The sequence below is a fragment of the Capricornis sumatraensis genome, chromosome 8, assembly GCF_032405125.1.
Source record: "Capricornis sumatraensis isolate serow.1 chromosome 8, serow.2, whole genome shotgun sequence".
Classification (NCBI taxonomy): Eukaryota; Metazoa; Chordata; class Mammalia; order Artiodactyla; family Bovidae; genus Capricornis; species Capricornis sumatraensis.
The window spans coordinates 98796824-98821550 of NC_091076.1; the positions used below are offsets into that span (position 1 = coordinate 98796824).

Consider the following 24727-nt stretch of genomic DNA (forward strand, 5'->3'; position numbering starts at 1 on the left):
CGTACTCTTTACCTGCTAAATCATCAGGGAAGCGTTATGTAAGTTACAGTTTTACAAGTCAGTGACTCACAATTTTTAAAGGTTATACTCCACTTATAGCTATTATAAAATATGGGCTACACTCCCCATGTTATACAAAATATCCTTGTAGCCTATTTTACTTCTTAAAGGTCTACATATCCCAGGTTAAAGGTAATTTTAGAGCTTGGTTCTCGGCCAGCTCTGAAACTTGGGTGTTTTCTATCAGCAAGTATTTTAGCAATAAAGCTGTAAGGTAACTGACAAAAGCGAAGAAAAAAGAATCTGGCAAATGAAAGTGTTCAATGGGACTGACAAAAGACCATCAAGCTCAAAATTCTTTAAAAGTGCCATGTCTCTTACCTACAAAACTGTCAAACACTAAAAAAATTGATAATGTCAGTCACTGGCAACTTTTTATTTTTATTTTATTTTTTTACAAGTTTGGCTTTTGTTTATAAACAAGAGTGCCGACACAGACCCTCTTCCAAGAAGCTGGATGGCCCCCAGAGGCTTCTCCCTGGACTTGGGGCTCACTGGCTCCCCTCTCTCTGCCTCCCCGTGTGTGCACGGGCACACAGCCAGCACGTGCCACTCTCAAAGCGTGTTCCCTCACTTGGATGGACACATCCTTCAGCAGCTCCCTAAAAAAGGTGAAGCAGGAAAAAATGGGGGGGATCTGGCATGCCTCAACGTGCAGCTTTACTCTGCCTTCATACTGGATGAGCAAATGGTTCTAGGCTAGAAGTGCTCTTTCCTCAGAACTCCAAAGGCACTGTTCAACTGTCTTCTCAGCTCTGATGCTGCCGTTGAGAGGTCAGTGCCACTTCTAATTCTCCATGAGCAAGTGACAGTTTAAGGAGTGGTGAGGCCCTCCCCCCACCACCACGCAACTGATAACTTTCACTGTAAGGTGTCTAGCAGGGAGACTGAGCTGCTTCATTAGACTCTGAATATCAGCATTTATCAGTGCTTTCTCGGGAGCTGTCCAGTATTTTCCAGAGAAGACCTCTTCATAAAGGGGAAAAGATTTAACTGGGTGCTAGTGTTCGTGGAGCTGAGCAGTACAGGGGGGCTGGGAAAATGTGTTGCCGGTCCCCTCATTTTCAGGGGAGCATTTCTTCCCCCCTACCTTCCACACTAGCAGGTATCCCTGTGCTTGGAGTCAATCTGGTTAACTTTCTCCACAAAATGTCTTTAACTTTCTCTGAGGATTGAGGAAGAACAGTCACCAGGCTGCCTGGAATAACGTAGAGAAATATAGAACCTTTGACAGATTTTACATCATTTCTCGTTTTCAGCCTCACATCTCATCTGCACCCCACAAAGAAATCTGGTGCCTCCAACCCGTGAGTCTTTTCATGAGATCTTGGATGTAAGGTAGCTGGAATACAGCAAGGGTCTGGCACATCCTCCGCAACTACTTTATACTCCACATTCTCAGCTAAATTACCTGCTCCAACCCTTTTCCATCTCCCCCAGATTTCTGACATCACTATTTGCCATCTCCTCTTCTGTTCTTTTTGCTCTTACAGGTGTATATGCTATCTTTACCCATTTACTATCACTGAATGTAGTTTGGGAAAGAACAGAAATAAATGCTTGTTCAATCCCCCATGCTTAAAAAGATAGCACAGTACTTGAATCATTTTTATTTGATGCTAATATACATCCAAGGGTCATCCAGGTTTTGTGGAGCCTGGAGTTCATACAGTTTGGGGGCCCCATTTTAGAGTAAAAATACAAAATTAGGTATGAAAGCAGGTATTCAATTTTGAATGAGAAATCATAAATTTGAACAAGCTGACAAATATCAAACATTATAAACGCCAGAGAAGAATACTTTTGATAACTGACAACCCTGTAAAATCTTTTTTTCCTAGTTTTTTGGCTGTATACTCACTGAATACCTCTTCCATGTGACAGGGGATTTTCTACAATTTGTTTTGAGATAGTAGTCACACAATATAAAAAATTCACCATTTTAAACTGTGCTATGTTCCCAATACTGCACAACCACCGCCATGATCTAATTTCAGAAAGAAACCCCACACCAGGGAAGTCACTCCCAATTCTCCCCTCCCCTGTCCCCGGGAAACCACCCATCTACTTTAGTTGGAAAATCTGTGAAGACAGAGTCATACAATTTGTGACCCTTTGTGTCTAAACTTCTCTCACTCAGCATAACGTCTCTGAGGTCCATCCATGGTGGCACATACTTCACTCCCTTTTAAAGCTGAATAATATTCCATTATATAGATACACCACATTTTATCTATTCCTCAGTTAAGGAACATTTGGGTTGTTCCCACCCAACTACTTTGGCTATTACAAATAATGTTACAATGAACATTTGTGTTCAAGTTTTTGTGTGAACACATGCTTTCAATTTTCTTATACAGCCAGGAATGGAACTGTTGAGTCACATGGTAATTCCATGTTCAATTTTTTGAGGAACTGCCAAAATTTTGCCATAGTGGCTGAATCATTTTACATTCCCACCAACAATGTATGAAAAACCTTACTAACACTTGCCCTCTTCCCACTTTTTATTACAGTCCTCCAAAGGGGTGTGAAATGGCATCTCCTTGTGACCTGCGTCTCCTCTAGTGACTCACAACACTGAGCAACTCTTCACAGGCTTCTGTTCACTGGTCTGTCTGGAGAAATGTCTGTCCACGTCCTTCTCCCATTTTTGTGTCTGTGTGTTTTTTGTTGAACTACAGCTGACTTACATTGTTGTACCAACCTCCGCTGCACAGCAAACTGACTCAATTTTACACATATATTCTTTTAATATTCTTTTCCATTATGGTTTATCCAGAAAGACTGGATATAGTTCCCTGTGCCACACAGTAGGGCTTTGCTGTTCATCCACTCTAAATGTTAAAAGTTTGCATCTACCAACCCTCAACTCACAGTCCACCCCATCCCTCCCCACCCCGCCTTGGCAACCACAAGTCTGATCTCTGACCACAGATGTATGAGCTTATTTATGGACTCTCAATTCTATTCCATGGACCTATTACGTCAACCCTTACGCCAATACCACATTTTCCCAGGAGTTTTATAATGTCATTTTCTATAGAGATAACAGAAAAATAATTCAATCCTGTCTCTAGCATAGCTGAGCACATTTTTTTGCTGTTATAAAACTTAGAAAACGTTTCTTTTAGCACAGGGCCATTATTGGTAATGTTATGTAAACTTTTAGGACTGTGGCCAAACTTGGGGAAACTATTAACTATTCTCTTTCATATGAAGCTTTAAGATTTGGAAGAGAATTTCACGAACTGGCCTTTTGGCATCAAACCTTATTTTTCCTCCACTAACCACATACTTCAGGTGCCAGATGCTATGGGACATACTCAGGTCACTACACCATCTCTAGGACTGCACATTTATGTAACAATGTCAAATGAGTTAACACAACGTGTGGTATTCCTAGACACTAACACTGTACTAGGATGGCTAGCAATACCTTGACTATACTTGAAGAGACCGAGATTCTACCCATAAACCTATCCCGCTAAGTGTTAGTCGCTCAGTCGTGCCCGACTCTCTGCAACCCCATGGACTGCAGGGCACCAGGCTCCTGTGTCCATGAGATTTTCCAGGCAAGGATACTGGAGTGGGTTGCCATTTCCTTCTCCAGGGGATCTTCCCAACCCAGGGATAGAACCCTGGTCTCCTCCACTGCAGGCAGATTATTTACCGACTGAGCTACACAAACCCAACTAAATGTATCCCCAGGTCAGTCACCCCATAGCCAGATGCCCAAACTGCCTACAGCCATTCCAGCGCCACTAACATGTGGGAGAAGCATGATAGAAGGCAAATCAGTGTAGAGAGAGACAGCAATCTTAATTGCTTGTGGTTAAGACAGCTTTGCAGCTTCATAACTATGTGACAATGTACAGGAAACACTATTTCTTGATCTGGGCACTGCTTATATAGGAGTGTTAAGCTTGTGAAAAGTCTTAAGTTGCAAACTTGAAATTTTTGGCACTTTTTCTGTATTCATAATATATACTAATAAAACAATTTTTTTAAGTGATCATGTGAACTCACTGCCAGCATCCCTCCCAGGACCTCAGATAGAATCCTGAAAGTTAAGCGTCACTGGTTTCACAGTAAGTTAAAGTCATTCAATCGTGTCCGACTCTTTGCGATCCCATGGTCTATACAGTCTATGGAATTCTCCATGCCAGAATACTCGAGTGGGTAGCCTTTCTGTTCTCCAGGGAACTGTAAACTCACCTCTAAATATAGCAAACTAGACATCACAAGATGTGGTTTCTAGTACGACCCTGGAGACTTTGGTACTGCCAACTAGCCATCGACTTAGAGAAGACACAAATGACTTCCCTGAGCGAGTTATTCACATAAAATGGGAAAGAAGTTAGACTATAAACTCTAAAACATCTTTCAGGTAGTAGGTCTTCCAAGAAATACACAGTAACTCGTAAGTGTTTAGTATTATTCTAGATGAATGAAACATACACAGTCTCTGTGCTGCAGGAGCTTCCAACCCGGTACTGATAAAACCTAAGGAAGTCTAAATAAAGTATGGATTTTAGTTAAAAATAATGTCTCATTATTGATTTATTTATTGTGACTAATGTAATATACTAACCTAAGATTACTTAGTAATACAAGAAACTGGATAGGGAATATATAGAAAGTGAAAAATCATCACAATTTTTCTGTAAATCTAAAACTAATCTAAAATTTAACATTTTTACAAAGACAATAAATATTTAAATATGAATAAATATGAAAATAAACTACAACAAGTGCTCTGAAGTTAACAGGATACTGTGATACAGAATAATGAAGGTAGAAATTACTTTAGACAGAGTATTTAGGAACTCTCTGAAATGATCCCCATGAAAAAGAAATGCAAAAAAGCAAAATGGCTGTCTGGGGAGGCCTTACAAAGAGCTGTGAAAAGAAGAAAAGTGAAAAGCAAAGGAGAAAAGGAAAGATATAAGCATCTGAATGCAGAGTTCCAAAGAATAGTAAGAAGAGATAAGAAAGCCTTCCTCAGCGATCGATGCAAAGGAATAGAGGAAAACAACAGATGGGAAAGACTAGAGATCTCTTCAAGAAAATTAGAGATACCAACGGAACATTTCATGCAAAGATGGGCTCAATAAAGGACAGAAATGGTATGGACCTAACAGAAGCAGAAGATATTAAGAAGAGGCGGCAAGAATATGAAGAACTATACAAAAAACATCTTCAAGACCAAGATAATCACGATGGTGTGATCACTCACCTAGAGCCAGACATACTGGAATGTGAAGTCAAGTGGGCCTTAGAAAGTATCACTACGAACAAAGCTAGTGCAGGTGATGGAATTTCAGTTTAGCTATTTCAAATCCTCAAAGATGATGCTGTGAAAGTGCTGCACTCAATATGCCAGCAAATTTGGAAAACTCAGCAGTGGCCACAGGACTGGAAAAGGTCAGTTTCCATTCCAATCCCAAAGAAAGGCAATGCCAAAGAATGCTCAAAGTGAAAGTGAAGTCGCTCAGTCATGTCCAACTCTTTGCGACCCCATGGACTGTAGCCTACCAGGCTCCTCCCTCCATGGGATTCTCCAGGCAAGAGTACTGGAGTGGGTTGGCAGAATGCTCAAACTACTGCACAATTGCACTCATCCCACACGCTAGTAAGGTAATGCTCAAAATTCTCCAAGCCAGGCTTCAGCAATACGTGAACCGCAAACTTCCAGATGTTCAAGCTGGTTTTAGAAAAGGCAGAGGACAACATCCAACAACCTCTGGCTCATGGAAAAAGCAAGAGAGTCCCAGAAAAACATCTATTTCTGCTTTATTGACTATGCCAAAGACTTTCACTTTGTGGATCACAAGAAACTCTGGAAAATTCTTCAAGAGATGAGAATACCAGACCACCTGACCTGCCTCTTGAGAAACCTATATGCAGGTCAGGAAGCAAAGGTTAGAACTGGACATGGAACAACAGACTGGTTCCAAATAGGAAAAGGAGTACGTCAAGGCTGTATACTGTCACCCTGCTTATTTAACTTCTATGCAGAGTACATCATGAGAAACGCTGGGCTGGAAGAAGCACAAGCTGGAATCAAGTTTGCTGGGAGAAACAGCAATAACCTCAGATATGCCGATGACACCACCCTTATGGCAGAAAGTGAAGAGGAACTAAAAAGCGTCTTGATGAAAGTGAAAGAGGAGAGTGAAAAAGTTGGCTTAAAGCTCAACATTCAGAAAATGAAGATAATGGCATCTGGTCCCATCACTTCATGGGAAATAGATGGGGAAACAGTGGAAACAGTGTCAGACTTTTATTTTGGGGGGCTCCAAAATCACTGCAGATGGTGATTGCAGCCATGAAATTAAAAGACACTTACTCCTTGGAAGAAAAGTTATGACCAACCTAGACAGCATATTCAAAAGCAGAGACGTTAACTTTGCCGACAAAGGTCCGTCTAGTCAAGGCTATGGTTTTTCCAGTGGTCATGTATGGCTGTGAGAGTTGGACTGTGAAGAAAGCTGAGCACCGAAGAATTGATGCTTTCGAACTGTGGTGTTGGAGAAGACTCTTGAGAGTCCCTTGGACTGCAAGGAGATCCAACCAGTCCATTCTGAAGGAGATCAGCCCTGGGATTTCTTTGGAAGGAATGATGCTAAAGCTGAAACTCCAGTACTTTGGCCACCTCATACGAAGAGTTGACTCATTGGAGAAGACTCTGATGCTGGAAGGGATTGGGGGCAAGAGGAGAAGGGGACGACAGAGGATGAGATGGCTGGATGGCATCACTGACTTGATGGACATGAGTTTGGGTGAATTCCGGGAGTTGGTGATGGACAGGGAGGCCTGGAGTGCTGTGATTCATGGGGTCGCAAAGAGTTGGACACGACTGAGCAACTGAACTGAACTGAAATGATGAACTGACACAGAAAAAAATTATAAGTAACCAGAGAAAGATTACTAAAAAAAAAGGGGGGGGGGGGTTTGCTTCAGGTGGGAAAGAGATTGATCTTTTCAAGAAATCAAAACACAATTAAAGTCACTAAAGCATAGTGAGCCAAGGAGAGACAGGGCCAGATTATACAGGACCTTATGCAAAATAAAAAGTTATGACCAACCTAGATAGCATATTCAAAAGCAGAGACATTACTTTGCCGACTAAGGTCCGTCTAGTCAAGGCTATGGTTTTTCCAGTGGTCATGTATGGATGTGAGAGTTGGACTGTGAAGAAGGCTGAGCGCCAAAGAATTGATGCTTTTGAACTGCGGTGTTGGAGAAGACTCTTGAGAGTCCCTTGGACTGCAAGGAGATCCAACCAGTACATGACTGAGCGACTGAACTGAACTGTGCAAAATAACATCTATTTCATTCAATGTATAATGAAAAACCACTGGAATGTTTAAACAGGAGAGTAAAATAATCCAATTTAAATTTTTTAAATGAAACTGTCCATGGAGAATTGATTACAAAAAGTTCAAAGAAAAACAATGCAGACCTGATGAGGGAGCACTAAAACTCTTTGATTATTAGCCCTGAATTACAACATTTTTTCAATATAAAACTCATTCCAGAGAATTAAATAATTTAATTCACATATTTTTATAAATTATTTTATTCAAACAGTATCTGCCTTCTTTCATCTTACCAGTCTGCTTCTGTTTCCACTGAGTATCTTTATCCTTTATAGAAATTTTACTTTTGGATATTAATAACAAATTACCATAGCAAATTATCATTAACTCTTTTAGAAATTGTTGAAAATTTCTATGCCCTTTGTTAAGTTCTCTGTAATAAAATTTCTGGAAACTTCAAAGGCAGAACATAACTCAATTATAAATGCTGGAAAACAGTATCAGATTAGGACCCCAAAGAGCATGGAGTCCAATCCAAAAACCAAAAGTAGCAGCAGCAGAGCCTGCCACCACTGCCACCTATAACAACTTTTTAAATGACTGTAAATTCTTTTCTTCTACTTTTTTCATCAAGAAATACAGTCAACACTCTCTTCCCTTGAATCTAGAAGAACTTGTAAGTAACTTGCTTGTAACCAGTAAAATGCAACAAGGACTTTCTAAGGCTGAGTCAGAAAAGAAGATGTAGCTTTCCACCTTGGTTCCTGACAATTCCTTCTGGTACCCTGAGCCAGTCATATTAGCAGTTACACTGAAAACCACATGGAAAGGCTCACAGATGACCTGAAAAGATATAAATGCCCAGCCAGTCACCAGTTATTTCAGTTTCAGTCACCATTTGAATAAAAATACATGACAGATCCTGCACCAAAACCACCCAACAGAGCCCTTTCCAAACTTGTGACCCACAGAAATCATGAGAGAGAATAAAATTACTGCTTGTTTTAGGCCTTTAAGTTTTGGAGTAATTTTTCATGCAGCAATTCTAACAAGCCTTTATAGCAAATAGTTGATAATTAGTTTAACTGGGGTGAGGGAAAGAATTTGGCTAGCAACGAGGGTGCACTTTCTATATAGAGACCAGCTTTCATTTAAGAGACTTGAAAAAGCTATGTAATAACCCAGAGAAAGTCTAATAAGGCATGTTGCTGCTGCTAAGTCGCTTCAGTCATGTCCGATTCTGTCTCACCCCATAGCCCCCATCCCTGGGATTCTCCCGGCGAGAACAGTGGAGTGGGTTGCCATTTCCTTCTCCAATGCATGAAAGTGAAAAGTGAAAGTGAAGTTGCTCAGTCGTGTCTGGCTCTTAGCAACCCCATGGACTGCAGCCTACCAGGCTCCTCCATTTATGGGATTTTCCAGGCAAGAGTACTGGAGTGGGGTGCCATTGCCTTCTCCGATATCTAATAATATTTGATCGTATTGATTTCTACCTGAAATCAACATAATTTTATGGCCTTACAGCCTCTACAGATTCTTTCCCTGCATCATAATTCTCCTATAGCAAAAGAAGGTACATAAATACACTTATTATGCCACTGAGCTCAGATAAATCAGTCTTCTATTATAATCCTTCTAAACACAGAAGTTATCTATTATGGCCTAAATTAATCCCTGGCCTTTCTTCAATCTAAATGAGTAAGTCAATTACTGCAGAAGCATCAAAACTGCCAAACAAAGCAAAAATTATAGACTTACTCTTCTGAACTAAGACTCAACAACACATTACCACTAAGTAGAACAGATCTTTTAAATTGTGTATCTTATTCATTGCTTTCTTTAAACTTCACAAATATCTAATAAGCACTACGGGCAGACAAATATGAGTAAGAGCTAGTTCATAGCTACAGAGAGGAGTTCACAGTGCTATGAGGAAAACATCACCACGAACAATGAATTTTAAGTCAATATAATAAATGATGCAATGGCGTATGCTAACGTATTATAGGAATATAAATACGGGTGTTCTGTATATTTCTATTTGCTCCTTCAGATCATTCTCCATCCTTTAATTAGCACACAGTGTCCTAGGAGGCTGACATTTATGGACTATATTAACTGGCCTCGCTTACCCTTCACCTTCAAAGTGGGTTCAGTAAATGAGAAGCAACAGCAAGGGTCTCTCTGGGTTCCCATGGCGACTCTCTCCCTTTCCCTTTCTTGCGCAAAGATGATGCAACTTCCCATCACTGCTAGTCCCAAGGTGCTGCACCATTCCTAGTTGGATTCCCTTAATCCTGCCCATTCATTCTAAGTAATCTCTGAAAGACATTCTCCTTCATCTTTTGTGAGAATGTTATCTGTCTCTATCAGGACCCTAACTATTAGAGAGGGGCACCTAACTCAAACTGGGAAAGTCTGGGATGACTTCTCAGAGGAAATAATGCTTCAGCTGTCTGAAGCTAGTGACTGGGCAGAGCAACTAGGTTAGAAAGAAAATATTGTAATAGTGTCTCAGGAAACAGTACCATCAAAATTTGGGAGATATGAGAAATGTGAAGAACAGGAAAAGAAGAGGAATTCAGAACGTGGAATATAGGCATATGATGGAACACAGGCATGATGGGAAACAAGGCTAGAAGCAAATCATACAGAGTTCTTAGATGGAGGTATTTAATAGATCTGGTTTCTATAATAAGTAAATTCAAAAAAGAAAGGTAAGCAAGGGGCAAGGGGCCTATACTTTAAAAGTGACTTTAGACATACAACCAAATACAATGAATGTATAGCCTTCCCTGCCTCCTAATCAGAACAAACCAGTCATTTCTGGCGGCGCAGATGGTCAACAATCTGTCTGCAATACAGAAGACCCGGGTTTGACCCCTGGGTCAGGAAGTTCGCCTGGAGAAGAAAAGGCAACCCACTCCAGTATTCCTGCCTAGAGAATTCCTTGGACAGAGGAGCCTGGTGGGCTACATCCATGGAGTCGCCAAGCGTTGGACACAACTGAGAGACTAACACACACACACACACTTATTCAAAAGGGGGGAGAGGAGATGAGGAAAAGGAGAATCAGAAATGCATCATTTCATAAGAGGGATGAGGTTTTATTTTTAATTCATTCATGTGTCTATCAATGAATGCTTATTGAAAATATTTTATTTCAATTTTTCATTTTTATAAATTCAAGCGCTAAGAAAGCTTATTTTTATGAAAAAAATTTTTAATGATCAACTAGCAACTTGATTGAGTCCCTAAATTAAATTAAAGGGTTGAAACTATATGACTTGTGAAAAGGTGTCACTCATTGGAGTCACTGACTTCTCAACAACCTCATCAATATATCGACTTGTCTCTTAGGTGGCCTGGAAAACCTCTTAACCCAGGACGATATTATGTGGGATGGTCAAGAGATATGCCTTTCTTTTGTAAAGAGAAAGGAAGAAAATATAAAAAACTAATTAACTTTAGACTCTAAAAATTGAGCTCCCTTGAACTCCCTCCAAAATATCCACAGGTTTTCATTCTTTTATTTTACCCTCATTGCATGTACTCTAGCATTAACTGTTCAGTTACTTCATCCATCAAGTCTTGTCTCTGCTTGTTTACACTGCAGGTTCCCTGAAAGCAAGATGAGGATCCAAGCTCTTCCTGAAATCCCAAAACCTACCCCTAAGGGTAAGTAAGGTGCATGTAAGACTCTCAAAAATGATCACGGAACGGATAACATAAGCATTTCATCACCATTCCAAGTCCTTTCTCTAGTTAGAGAAAAAAAGATTTGACAACTAAACTGGAAATCAGAAAAACTTGAAATAACATCACCAACATATTTTAAAAATAATAAAAAGAGCAGTTCACTACCTAAGCTTTCCTATCTACTTAAATTTTTAAAATTTCAAAACAACTAAGAAATAGAAGGGACTGCCCTATAGCTCAGATAGTAAAGAATCTGCCTGCAATGCAGGAGACTCAGGTTCAATTCCTGGGTCAGGAAGATCCCCTGGAGAAGGAAAGGCAACCCACTCCAGTATTCTTGCCTGGAGAGTCCCATGGACAGAGGAGCCTGGCGGGCTACATGTAGTCCATGGGGTTGCAGAGAGTTGGACACAACTAAGCAACTGACACACACATACACATATACAGTAAATAAAAAACTAAAATGTATAAGGATTCATATTTCATTATTAAAGACTTTTGGTACAACCAACCTTCTCTCTATGGAACTTAAAAAGTTGTACCAATTGTTCCCTCAAAAAAAACTAATACTATTCTCTTTGTAAGATTCAAGAAAAAAAATTTCATCAGATAAAAGATTATATTTCACTTTCACTGATTTAGAATACCTAAGTCAGTATCTGAATAGCAATTAAATTAGATAACAAATGAGAACAAGTTAAAACTATAAAGTTCTGGAAAAATATTATCTTCCTAACACTGACAGACTTGTTATACATGTGAATTTCTTAGGTGACACTGCAAAAACAAATCTCTTGCACTGAATATCAGACTGATCTTCACTTTGTAGAGAAGTAAATTTTGCAGATGGTAAAAGATTACTATTCTTTAAGTCAAATACTAACCTAAATGAGTACTTCAGTCCTCTATCTTTATAACTTGACACTGTCAAAATTTACTAAGGCACAAATATCAGTTAATTCAGTAATAACATCATAGAGAGAGACTATTATATGTTTCAAATGAAGTCCTCAAACCATGTAAGCATTTTTTTCAATGTCATCATTCTTGAATTCACAAATAGTTACCGAAGATACACTATGTATCAAGTACTGTGTCAGACATGGTATTTTGAATATATCAAATACCATTTTACTTTTAAAACTCTTTTTCATTCTTCTTCCTTTACAAAACTCAATTTTTAATAAAGTTCTTTCAACCTTATTTAGAATTAACTTCATATGATTCTGAATAACCAATAATAAATTTTCTACTTCGCAAGAGAAAGTTAAAGGCTGATGACATAAGATCATACAAAAATTAAAAATGAATTAACTACCAATGTTTGCAATTCTAATATAACAAAAATAATTTGGGGGGCTTCCCAGGTGATGCCAGTGGAAAAGAACCCACCTGCCAGTCAAAGAGGCGTAAGAGAAGCAGCTTCGATCCCTGGGTCCGGAAGATCCCCTGGAGGAGGGCATGGCAACCCACTCCAGTATTCTTGCCTGGAGAATCCAGGCCGGACGAGCCTGGAGAGCTATAGTCCACGGGGTCGCAAAGAGTGGAATACGGCGGAAGCGACTTCACACATGTGCACGCATTCTTCCTATACATACATTAATAACATACAGTCTATATAAGGAAGTTTATCCTAAAGCATGGATTTTCACTAGAAGCCAGCATCACCTCTGATAGTTTCTAATACTCCAACTCTCTTTAAGAACTCTTTTTTACAACTCTGAGTTTCAGTTTTACAAGTTTCTTTTACACACTGTTGATATCTACCTATGCAGAAATATCTCCACCTACTGGCAAGAGATAAAACTACAGGCAACTTTTGAAAGTACCAGCAAAAAGTTACTGACGATGTGGATGGAACCAGTTCTCCCATCTCCAAAACCCTAAGCCATTCAAATTATTCTCCCAAGCTCCTTTACTTCTTTAATGTTGTACTTGCTCCTATAAAACAACATATAATTGGTTATGACTATTTAAAACACTATCTTTGCACACAGTCTATATATAAAAAATAAACAGTAAGAACCTACAGTATAGCACAGGGAACTCTACTCAATACTCTGTAATTACCTAAATGGGAAAAGAATCTTAGAAAGAGTGGATATGTGTACATACATAAATGATTCACTTTGCTGTACTGCAGAAACACAACATTGTAAATCAACTATACTCCAACAAAAAATTAGAAACAAAATAAAACACAATCTTTGGATAAAAATATCAAAATATATTAACATAATACTTGAATACAGCTTGAATAGTATTTTCCACATACATTATTTCTTATCTAGCAGGATCCTAAAATAAATAACACTGTCATTTTAAACATGTATTTATAACTAAAAAGCATAGGCACCAAGAGAATAAGTGATTTGGTTAAAGATACAACGTTTATCAGTGGCATAGCTAAGATCCGAACCCACATTTCCTAGCTCCAAGTTCTGTACTTTCCACAACATCCCAACTACCTCCAACCTTAACAGTAAATAGGTCTACGCTGTAGATGTCTGCTTTATGACAGTTTCCAGGAATACACTGTGGTCAAATTAAAAAGTCTGCTCAGATTTTAACAAAATTTTCTTCCATATTCAGATGGCCAAGAGGCACATGAAAAGATGCTCAACATCGCTAATTATTACAGATCAAAACTACAGTGAGATACCACCTCATACCAGTCAGAATGGTCATCATTAAAAACTCTACAAATAACAAATGCTGGAGAGGATGTGGGAAAGAGAGAATCCTCCTACGCCATTGGTAGGAATGTGAATTGGTACAGTCACTATGGAAAACAGTATAAAGCTTCCTCAGAAAGCTAAAAATAAAATTACCATATGAGGTAATTTAGTGCTGGTACCTCAGCACTAAAGAATCCGCCTGCCAGTGCAGGAGACACAGGTTCGATCCCTAATCCAGGAAGATCCCACAGGCCACAGAGCAACTAAGCCCATGTGCCACAACTATTGAGGCTTTTAAAAACTCAGCACAGCCAATAAATAAATAAAATTACAGAATTACCATATGATCCAGCAATCCCATTCTTGGACATATAGCCAGTTACAACCCTAATCCGAAAAGATATACACACTCACTCCAATGTTCATAGCAGTGCTCTTCACAGTAGTCAATACACAGAAAGAATCTAAAAGTCTATCAACAGATGAATGGATAAAGACGATGTGGTACATATATACAGTGGAATACAACTCAGCCATTAAAATAGAATGAAATAATGCCATCTGCAGCCACATGGATGGACTAGAGATTATCAGTAAATCAGAAAGACAAATACCATACCACTCACTTGTGGAATCTAAAATATGACACAAATGAACCTAATCCACCAAACAGAGACAGGCGCACAGCTGCCAGGGGCGGGAGGGAAGGAGTGGGAAGCTGGAGTTAGCAGATGTATGGAATGAATTAACAAGGTCCAACTGTATAACACAGAGAACTATACTCTGTATATGACAAGCCATAATGGAAAAGAACAGGGGAAAAAAAGAATATATATATATACACACACACACAAATATTTATATATAACTGAATCACTTTGCTGTACAGCAAAAATTAACATGATAAATCAACTATACTTCAATAAAAAATTGTTTTTCCTTTGTCTTATAGAAAAATGCTCATAGAATAAAAATTTTTTAAAATGTAATTCAACCCACATTTAACAAAACAATTATAATTATATCCTTTTCTATTGCCACATTTTAGATATGTTAATTTTTTATCCCACCTTTTTCCAAAAATTATTTGAAGGGGCTGGTAGCTGGAAACAGCAAACTTTATTATGTTATGCTTATTGTTATCCACTTTCATCAGTAAGAGACAAAAATAATAAAAAACTTCTTAAAGATTTGTAATCGAATTTTAAAAAGAAAAACAAGTGAGTCCAACCTAGGTTTATTCTGATTTCTTATACTTCCATTCATGGTATTATAGAATTTAAAAAATTACTGTCTGACACATGTCAAGAAACTGATACGTATTTGTTGACTAAATAAATGAAATAACGGCTCCAGACCATTACAAGATTCTAAATCATTATGGGGTCCCAATGCTTATTAAACTGTTTTCAAGATGTTTCCAAAAAGTTTAATCAATGAGTGAAATCAGAAGACTTATATTAAAGCTACAGTAATAAGAAAGTGTTTACAAAGAAAAGAAGGCTGGATAAAAGGAACAGAATAGAGTCCAGAAAGAGAACATGTATGTTGTCAACTGATTTTTAGCCAAGGTGCCAAGACAATTCAATGGAGGAAACAAAAGCATTTTAACAAGTGGTGGGAGGAAAATCGGCTATCTGTGAGAAAAAAGAAAAAGAACTTGACCCTTACTTAATCACAGCAAATTAAAAAATTAACTTTGCGAGAAGGCAATGGCACCTCACTCCAGTAGTCTTGCCTGGGAAATCCCACGGACAGAGGAGCCTAGTAGGCTGCAGTCCATGGGGTCGCTAAGAGTCGGACATGACTGAGCGACTTCAATTTTCACTTTCATGCATTGGAGAAGGAAATGGCAACCCACTCCAGTGTTCTTGCCTGGAGAATCCCAGGGACGGGGGAGTCTGGTGGGCTGCCATCTATGGGGTCGCACAGAGTCGGACACAACTGAAGCGACTTAGAAACAGCAGCAGCAGCAGGAGAGTTCTAGACCGAAATGTAAGAGCTAATATAAATATTGCAGAAGAAAACATAGAAAATCTTTAGAACTGTGGATTAGGAAAAGATTTCTTATATTTGACATAAAAAGCATGAACCATAAAGAAAAAAACTGATGAACAGGGCTTATTCAAAATTCAAAACTTCTGCTCTTTGAGACACTATTAAGGGGAGGAAAAAGCCACATGCATATTAGGAGAAAATATCTGCAAAACACTTATCTGATAAAGAACCTGTATCCAGAATACAAAAAGAATTCTCAAAACTCAGTAAGAAAACAATCCAATTTTAAAACTATGAGCAAAAGATTTGAAAATATATTCACCAAAGATACACAGATGACAAATAAGTCTATTAAAAGATGCCTAACACTGTAGGTCAGTAAAGGAATTAAAACTAAAACTACACTTAAGTTATCTCTACACATCAATTCCACTCCAGTACTCTTCCATGGAGAATCCCATGGAGGGAGAAGCCTAGCAGGCTACAGTCCATGGGGTCGCAAAAAGTCAGACACGACTAAGCGACTTCACTTTCACACACCAATTAGAATGGTTAAAATCAAAGACTGACAACAGCAAGTGCTAAAGCTCTGGCTAGGATTGGGAGCAACTGGAACTCTCAGAAGCTTCCGACAGAAAAACAAAAATGGTACAACTTTGAAAAACAGTTTAGCAGTTTGGTGTTTAAGTTAAACACATACTTACCATATGATCCAACAATCCTAAATATTTACCCAAGAGAAATAAAAACATGTTCACAAAGAGAGGTATACCCAAATTTCCTTTATGATGGCTTTACATATGGCAAAAAACTGGAAACCAATGTCTGGATATTTGTGAACACGTAAATAAAATGAAGTATGATGCAATATTCTTCTGCAATAAAAGGAACAAACAACTGATACACAACTTGGATGGACCTCAAAAGCACCACACTAAGGAAAGAAGCCTGACTCAGAATACTACATACTGTAGGGTCCCATTTATATAAAATTCTAGGAAAGGCAAAACTACAGCAACAGAAAGGGAATCAGTGGTTGCCAAGGACTGGGGGTGGCAGAAGACTGACTGTGAAGAGGCAGGAGGAAACTTTTGGGGAAGAAAGAAATGCGATTTGTGCGATCATCTATCTATGTAGGAATTCCTACCTAAAAATCAGCATTTATTTTAAAACTAAGTTTTATGTCTGCTGTGGATTTTTAATAAGAAACCAGACCAAACTGCCAAACTTAAGACACATGTTGAAATTTCTAAATTCATATCAAAAGCAGTTTTTAAAGTCAATGCCTTTAGAAGTGATTCTAAAATAAACTAATATAAAATTCTTCACTTTGTTCAATTAATCACATATTAGTGCAAAAATCCAAACAAAAAGAAAAAAAAAATTAGTGTTAACACTCAACTGTAAAAAATGCCAAATACTCGGGACTTCCCTAGTGGTCCAGGGGCTAAGATTCCACGCTCCCAATGCAGGGGGCCAGCGTTTGATTCTTGGTCAGGGAACTAGATACCATATGTTACAACCAAGACCTGGTGCAACCAAATAATTTTTTTTTTACATGCCAAACACTGATATCTGGAAAATTACCACTAGTGAAATATTAGTAGGCTCAGTGTTCAGCAAAGTCGCTCTAATCAAACAAAAATAGATATGACTGCAATCCTAAATGCAAACCAATAACTAAGGTTAGAAAATACAATGAATATGCTACAAATATAAATTAGCTGGAATTACACTAAAACATAGAAAGAAAACTATTAAGCTAGTCTAAACGAAGATCATGGCATCCGGTCCCATCACTTCATGTGAAATAGATGGGGAAACAGTGTCAGACTTTATTTTTTGGGACTCCAAAATCACTGCAGATGGTGACTGCAGCCAAGAAATTAAAAGACGCTTACTCCTTGGAAGAAAAGTTATGACCTACCTAGATAGCATATTCAAAAGCAGAGACATTACTTTGCCGACTAAAGTCCGTCTAGTCAAGGCTATGGTTTTTCCTGTGGTCATGTATGGATGTGAGAGTTGGACTGTGAAGAAGGCTGAGCGCCGAAGAATTGATGCTTTTGAACTGTGGTGTTGGAGAAGACTCTTGAGAGTCCCTTGGACTGCAAGGAGATCCAACCAGTCCATTCTGAAGGAGATCAGCCCTGGGATTTCTTTGGAAGGAATGATGCTAAAGCTGAAACTCCAGTACTTTGGCCACCTCATGCAAAGAGTTGACTCATTGGAAAAGACTCTGATGCTGGGAGGGATTGGGGGCAGGAGGAGAAGGGGATGACAGAGGATGAGATGGCTGGATGGCATCCCTGACTCGATGGACGTGAGTCTGAGTGAACTCCAGGAGTTGGTGATGGACAGGGAGGCCTGGCGTGCTGTGATTCATGGGGTCGCAAAGAGTTGGACACAACTGAGCGACTGAACTGAACTGAAGCAATATAAACAAAAGTTCAAATAAACATAAAAACACTGCATGTTTCTAGGTGGAAAAATGAAATACACTTAAATGCCTCCTTTTCCCAGATTAATGGATTCTAATCACAATGAATTTGTTTTTAAATTTAACCATTTAATTGGAGTTAACTTGGAAGAGCAAATAAAAAGAGCAAAAATATTTTTCTGGTACAATGAGAAGATTAAACTAAATTATAAGCTATAATATTGAAAAGAGTATGGCACTGAACAAGAGCTCATCGATTGTAACATAACAAAAAGGTATCACAGCACTATGAAAAGGAAGAACTGGTTAACAAATAATGATGAGATGACTGAATAGCAATTTGGGGGGCAATATCTTCCTAAAGCATTTTTAAAAAACACTAAAATAAAACAAAATTAAATATTTACTAAGCCTCTTGAAGAAAAGGGCTTCCCTAAGTATAAAAGACAGAAAAAAACAAAGGGAAAGTTGGACAAAGTTGACTCCTTAAGTAACAAATTTATTCAAAATCACTTTTCTTCCAAAAATGATCAAAATTAAAAGTCAAATAACAAAATAGGGAAAATGTCTGTAACAAGTATGACAACAGATTAATATCTTTTTCAATTCTCAAGCAGATCACCCAAGAAAAACACACAGAGCCTAACCGATATCTAGGACAAGACCAAACAAGTCAACAAAGAGAAATAATTAGTTAACAGGAAAATACTCAACTTACAAACAAAATACAAAAAACTGCTAAATACTCTTTGTCATGAAGTTAGCAAACATTTAAAAAAGAACAAGAGCCAATTCTTTATTAAGAGGGATACATTTATTCAACCGCTCTAAACAGGCACAATTCTTTTAGGAAATAGCCTTAGGAAAAAAAATTCATCAACCACCTAAAAAGATCCACACCCTTTAATGCAATAGCACTCTATGGAAATATCCTAAGAAAACAATCCTTAAAAAAAATTAATCTGCACCAAGATGTTTACAGCAATTATCTATAGAAACAAAATTTAGAAATAAAAGTTAAAACAAGAAAAAAACATGAACACCGGTGATTGTATAGCATTCTCTTAACTGGTTATCCTAAAATCAGTCTTCAGAGTTTCCATTCCAGTCCATCCTTATTGCCTGAAGATTGAAGCTTCTAAACATTGAATATATCGAAGCTTAAAATCCTTCAATGGTTCCCACCACTGTAAAAAATTTTAAAAATCAAACTTCTGGGCAAAATTTCTATATAACAAGGTCCTAAAATGGGTTGGTCCTGTCTACAGCCTCATCTCTTGCCACTCACACCCAGAGTACTGGTCATAAGGAACACATGTAAAAATATACAGAATTACTTCTATGTCTCCAGCATTCATTCAAAATAAAATGCCAGAAAGCTCTTAATCCATGCTGAAACAGGATTCTGCCTTCATATGAGTTTACAGCATTGACAACACTCACTAAGCATAGCTAACTCGAGACAACTCACTGCCTTCTGTGAGTTAGGTCTGATGCTAGAAGTAGAGCCTCTTAGTCACAGAGGAAAGGTTAACATCGGTCAAGGAGAAATTTATGGATAAGGGTTCCTTGAGTTGAGCCTTAAAAGATGAGCAAAGATTTCGAGGGACAAGGGTAAGTCAAAATAAATGAAACTGTTTTATTTTCTACACAAGATCTTAAAAGTTTGTAACAGGCACTCTAAACAGACAACTTGGGCTCTGACATGTACTTAACCTCTCCGAGTTTCTCCTACCTCTTGGAGTATGAGAATTACAAGTAATAATGGATGTAAACTTAATATGGTATGTGGCACTTAATAAGCATTCAATACATGTCCCTTCAACAGAAACACGTAACAATGCTGATTACAACAATATATTTCCAAGGTTTAGCATTCTTAGAACAAAGTGCCAATAAACAAAACTGAGAGCAAAGAGAAAAAGCTGTAAGAACAGGGCAACGTACAGCCAGAATCAAACAGTCCTCCCTACACACCATGATGACATCCTCGTACTACACACCACACCAGCACAATAACACATTCATAAGGATCGCTGTTACTGCTCCATCGCCAAGTCATGTCCGACTCTTTTGCAACTCCATGGACTGTAGCCCGCCAGGCTCCTCTGTAGATGGGATTTCCCAGGCAAGAGTACAGGAGTGGGTAGCCATTTCCTTCTCCAGGGGATTGTCCTGACCCAGGGATTGAACCCACAACTCCTGCATGGCAGGTGGATTCTTTACCACTGAGCCACATGGCACTGAATCATAAATAAAACATTAAGTTCTGTTAAGGACGGACTACTCGAAGAGTAAGGCATAGTACATCTTTGAAAGCCTTCAAAATTGTTGGAAGATACCAAAAATGGCTAAAATAAAGACCTCGCAGGGCTAAAGCATGGACCTTCATTTACCTTGAAAATGGAGTTATATAATAAATATGCTAAATAAATGTCAGTATGCTGTGATAGTTATAGTTCAACCAACAGGAAAAAAGCAGAATCCATGTTTAAACACACACACACATCCACACTTTAGTCACCAATAAAAACCAAACTACATTAAGCACCTAGGCAGCTTCAGTCCCTGCCTGAAGGTCAGACTAGAAGAGATAAACTTAAGAGAAAAGGAAGGAGCTAAGTCAGGCTTCATCCTCAGACACCAGGGGAAAAAAATATGAACTGGGGACATTCAAATTATTAACACCCATAGAACAAATCATTATGGTGTACAGGCACATTCCCACTTAGAAAACTATGAGAACCAAGTTGTAACTTTTAAAATTTTTGAATCAACAAAATATGTAATAAAACAATACTAAGATACCAGCATATGTGAAATGAGACTTTTTAAAAGTTAATTTTGCTTTAGCTATAGCCAAGGTTAACCACATTACTGCTTAGGATTTTATAAATTAATAACAAGGAACAGTGTACAAAAACATTTAAATTACAAACAAGTCTACAATAAATGTTTTGGAGAAGTAATCTGATATTTCTTCATATCTAAGAATTTTAAATATTAGAAATTATAGTAAACTGCTTTTCCAGCCTTTGGTTTTCAAAAACGTAATAATATAAAAAATTACCCTCAATTTTTTACCTCAAAGAATATCTTCTATCCAAACCGTCATGAGAAAAGCCTATGCATAAGTCTAATGTATAAGAATTTACATTTTATAATTAATTTTCTGTACAAATACTAGTTGAAATTGATAGCTTTACCATATAGCCCATTTTAATGATCAAGTGTTAATGTGTCACAAAAAAAAGAAGTAGTTTGATGGACCAAATCAGATCTTAACCACCAATGACCTGAGGAGTTTCAAATTTCATATTAAATTAGCACTGCCTTCTTCGCATCAAGAAATATCAAACAGTTCGCCAGTTGACTGTAGTCTTAGGAATAACATGGAAAAGTATAATATCTGTTGTGTGCAGAGATCTCATGGTTCAAATATTTTTCCTTCAGTTTGCGTGTACATGTGTGAATGTATATGTGGGGGGAGGGGTGTGTGTGTATATCTGTGACAAACACCATGCAAAAGCTGTTTACATCTTTCAGTAAAGGGGCAGCTCTATGTGAAGGACATAAACTGAGTAACTACAATTCATGAAGCACCTTGAAATCAAAGACAGTCTATAAATGTAAAATACTAATATGGTATTAACTTAAAGCAAAGAACAATTATTGTACATCATCTTACAGTTCAAGTATACTGTAATCCAAATAAAAATTCACTATGGGATTTGCTCCTCCCATTTTTTTAAAGTAATTTTCCTCTATTATGGAACCCAGATCTAAATGAACTGTTAAACACTTAGTCTAAAGGTATGCCAAACATTTCTTAAGGTCTTAACAAAGAATCAACCTTTTTTTTTTTTTTTTTAAACAAAATGAGGCCTAGGTTAAATATTTTATTTGGCTTCTCAAGATGGACTGAAAAGTTGGGCACCAGCTCCAGACCAATTCCTGGACGCACATCAAACACAGCCCTGTCATTTATCCAGTCAGTCAAAACAATCTTTTCCATCTAACTCTTTAATGTTTATGTCCTAAAAAGCTGCTAATTGAATCCAGCTCTTAAAATCTATTTGTTAAAATCTATACCATCTAATTTGTAAGTGGACAAAAATGAAAAAATACATATTAACCTTCCTGGCAAAACAGAAGGGACTCTACCATTCGTAACCAAAAGGAAGAAGGCGAAGTTTTTAATATTTAAATAGTTTTCTCTTAAAATATGACAGAGACAAATTCCCAATGGTTTTAAGAAACTGAGAGTATCTAAAACTGTTTTTACAATTAAGGGGACAAAGTGTATTTAAAATTCCTCAGAAAAATCTAAAAATACAAAATTACTCTATAGATTTAGCCCAGTATTCCCTATCCCTTCAAAAATAAGTGTAATCTTTTCTCCTAACTTAACTCATGAATTTTTATAATGTATCATATGTAGGAAGAAAACCACAGATAAACACTTTAAGATCTTCTGAATCACATTAAAAACCTCAAACTCATTTTATCTGCAAAAAGTCAAGAGCCCTGTTTTCTCCCTCATGTTCTCATCGTGTATATAACCTAGAAGGAATTAAGTGGCCACCAGGCTATTTCTGATGCCTTTTGCACACCTGGAATCACAGGTTCTTTCCATGATCACTGACACAAGACTGACTCCACAGAGGAACAGCAGTAGATAAACTCTACAACAAAGATCCCTTACAAAGGTTTCCATTGATTAAGAAAATAAGGAAACTGAATGGGGGGAAGTAGGGGAGACAGGCATCCCCCAATCCAGGTTTTCCATTAAGAACCACTCAGTTAATGATTCTTTGCAATATTCTCTAGAGAAAGTAAAACTGTCATGAAAGTAATATATTTTAAAAATTGCTGCCAACATACAGTCAGGCTAAATTCTCGAATACCTAATTCACTGCAAGTTTTTATCTCGAAAGTTCAGCCAGTGGACTGGGATGTAACAGACAAGCATTCAATTACAAAATTAGTCCATATAAATCTCAAAGTCTAGTGGAGACAAACATAATTACAGTTTATTCTTACACACGCACCCACACACACACAGATTCTCTAAGGAAAGTCATCTTTCTCACCACATATCCGAATATCAACCTGCATAATTTATTAATAGCGAATAATGAAGCCAGAATTACAATGGTTTCATTTACACGTTTCAAACTCCAAATAATTTGTCCCTAAAATGGGGTAAAACGACCATGTAAGATCAAAAATGTACTTGTAACATTAAAGATCTAACACACTTGGGATCATAAACACTTCGTAAGAAAAGCCTGCTATCCAGCAACCCCTCCAGACATTCTTTTCCATTTAGAAAAAGGAAGGGGAGGAGAGTGGGGAGAGAGAGAAAAACTCTGCTTCAAAGTCCGTCTGAGCACAAACTTAGAAAGGGACTCAAAAAAAGTGTGTTTTTAAAGCAGGTCTAGAGTTAGAAGTGAGACACAAGTTCTGCGGCCTACAAGGAACAACCCCAAACATACTACCCTACAATCAAACACTTCCAAAACACAGAGGGTACAATGAGCCCGAGTCGTCGGATCAGGCAGACACACCGGAAAAGTCAATCTCGGTCTCCTTCCCTCTAAAGTCGTGCGTTTCAGGTGTGTGGAACCGGCGGCTGCGCCTGGCAGCCGAGAGGGAAGGTTTTGCACGCGGGCATAAGTGGGCGAACAAGTTAACAACCGGGGAACACACACACACACCCTCCCGTTAAGCGCTCCATCTTTAAGGAGTGTTTACTGCGCGCAGTCAGCAGCCGGATTCAATAATCCCCGCCACAGGAGCTCCTCATCCCCTCAACGACCCCACCTGGGCAGCAGCCCAAGGGCTGCTCCCCGACGCCCCGGGAGAGAGTCGTGCTTCTCGGCCAAGGCTTTTCGACCTCAAATCCGCCTGGAATTCCAACGGGGGGACCCCCCCCCCACAACAACAAAAGACCCCCGAGTCACCCTTGGCTTTTCCAAGAATCTCCCAACGAGGGAGACTGGTTTTGCAGTTACTCTCCCTGAACTAGGCCTTCCCACGTCCCCGACTTCCCACTCACCATTGATCGCGACCCTGGCCCTTCTCAAGGCCACAGGCACCCCCCGCCGGCTCGCCCACCCCGCCGCCGCCCCCGCCTGGCTCCCGCCGCCCGCCCAACCCCCTCACCTGTCAGGCGCAGCTTGACGGGCCCGTTCCTCCGGCCCCCGGGGTTAGACATGTCCCCGGCGGCGGGGGCGGCGGCGGGGCTGCGGCCGCGGCGCGGGGCGCGGGGCCCGGGGCCGGCGGGCGGCGGGCGGGGCGGGGGCGACGGTGAGGCGCGGCGCAGTCACCACAGCGGCCGGGGCTGGGGCCCGAGCAGCCGGCGCCGCGGCCGCCACGGCCGGAGGGTCCCGGATGTGCCGAGCGTCGTCGCCATGAGCCGCGGAGGGAGCGGGACGCCGAGCTCCCCCCTCCTCCCACTTCTCTTTCCTTGGCCCGGGCCGCACAACAAAGCGGCAGCCGCGGCCGGCCGCGCCGCCTCCGCC

At 39.1% G+C, this 24727-nt stretch overlaps 1 protein-coding gene across 1 annotated transcript in view; it reads right to left on the reverse strand.

The window, feature by feature from the left end:
• The window catches only part of SMURF2 (SMAD specific E3 ubiquitin protein ligase 2), a 114053-nt gene extending 89633 nt beyond the window's left edge, over positions 1-24420 (reverse strand). The window contains exon 1 of the mRNA XM_068977497.1: positions 24369-24420. Within this exon, the coding sequence (XP_068833598.1) occupies positions 24369-24420 (52 nt within the window). The remainder of the gene's footprint in view (positions 1-24368) is intronic.
• Positions 24421-24727: the final 307 nt, after the last annotated feature.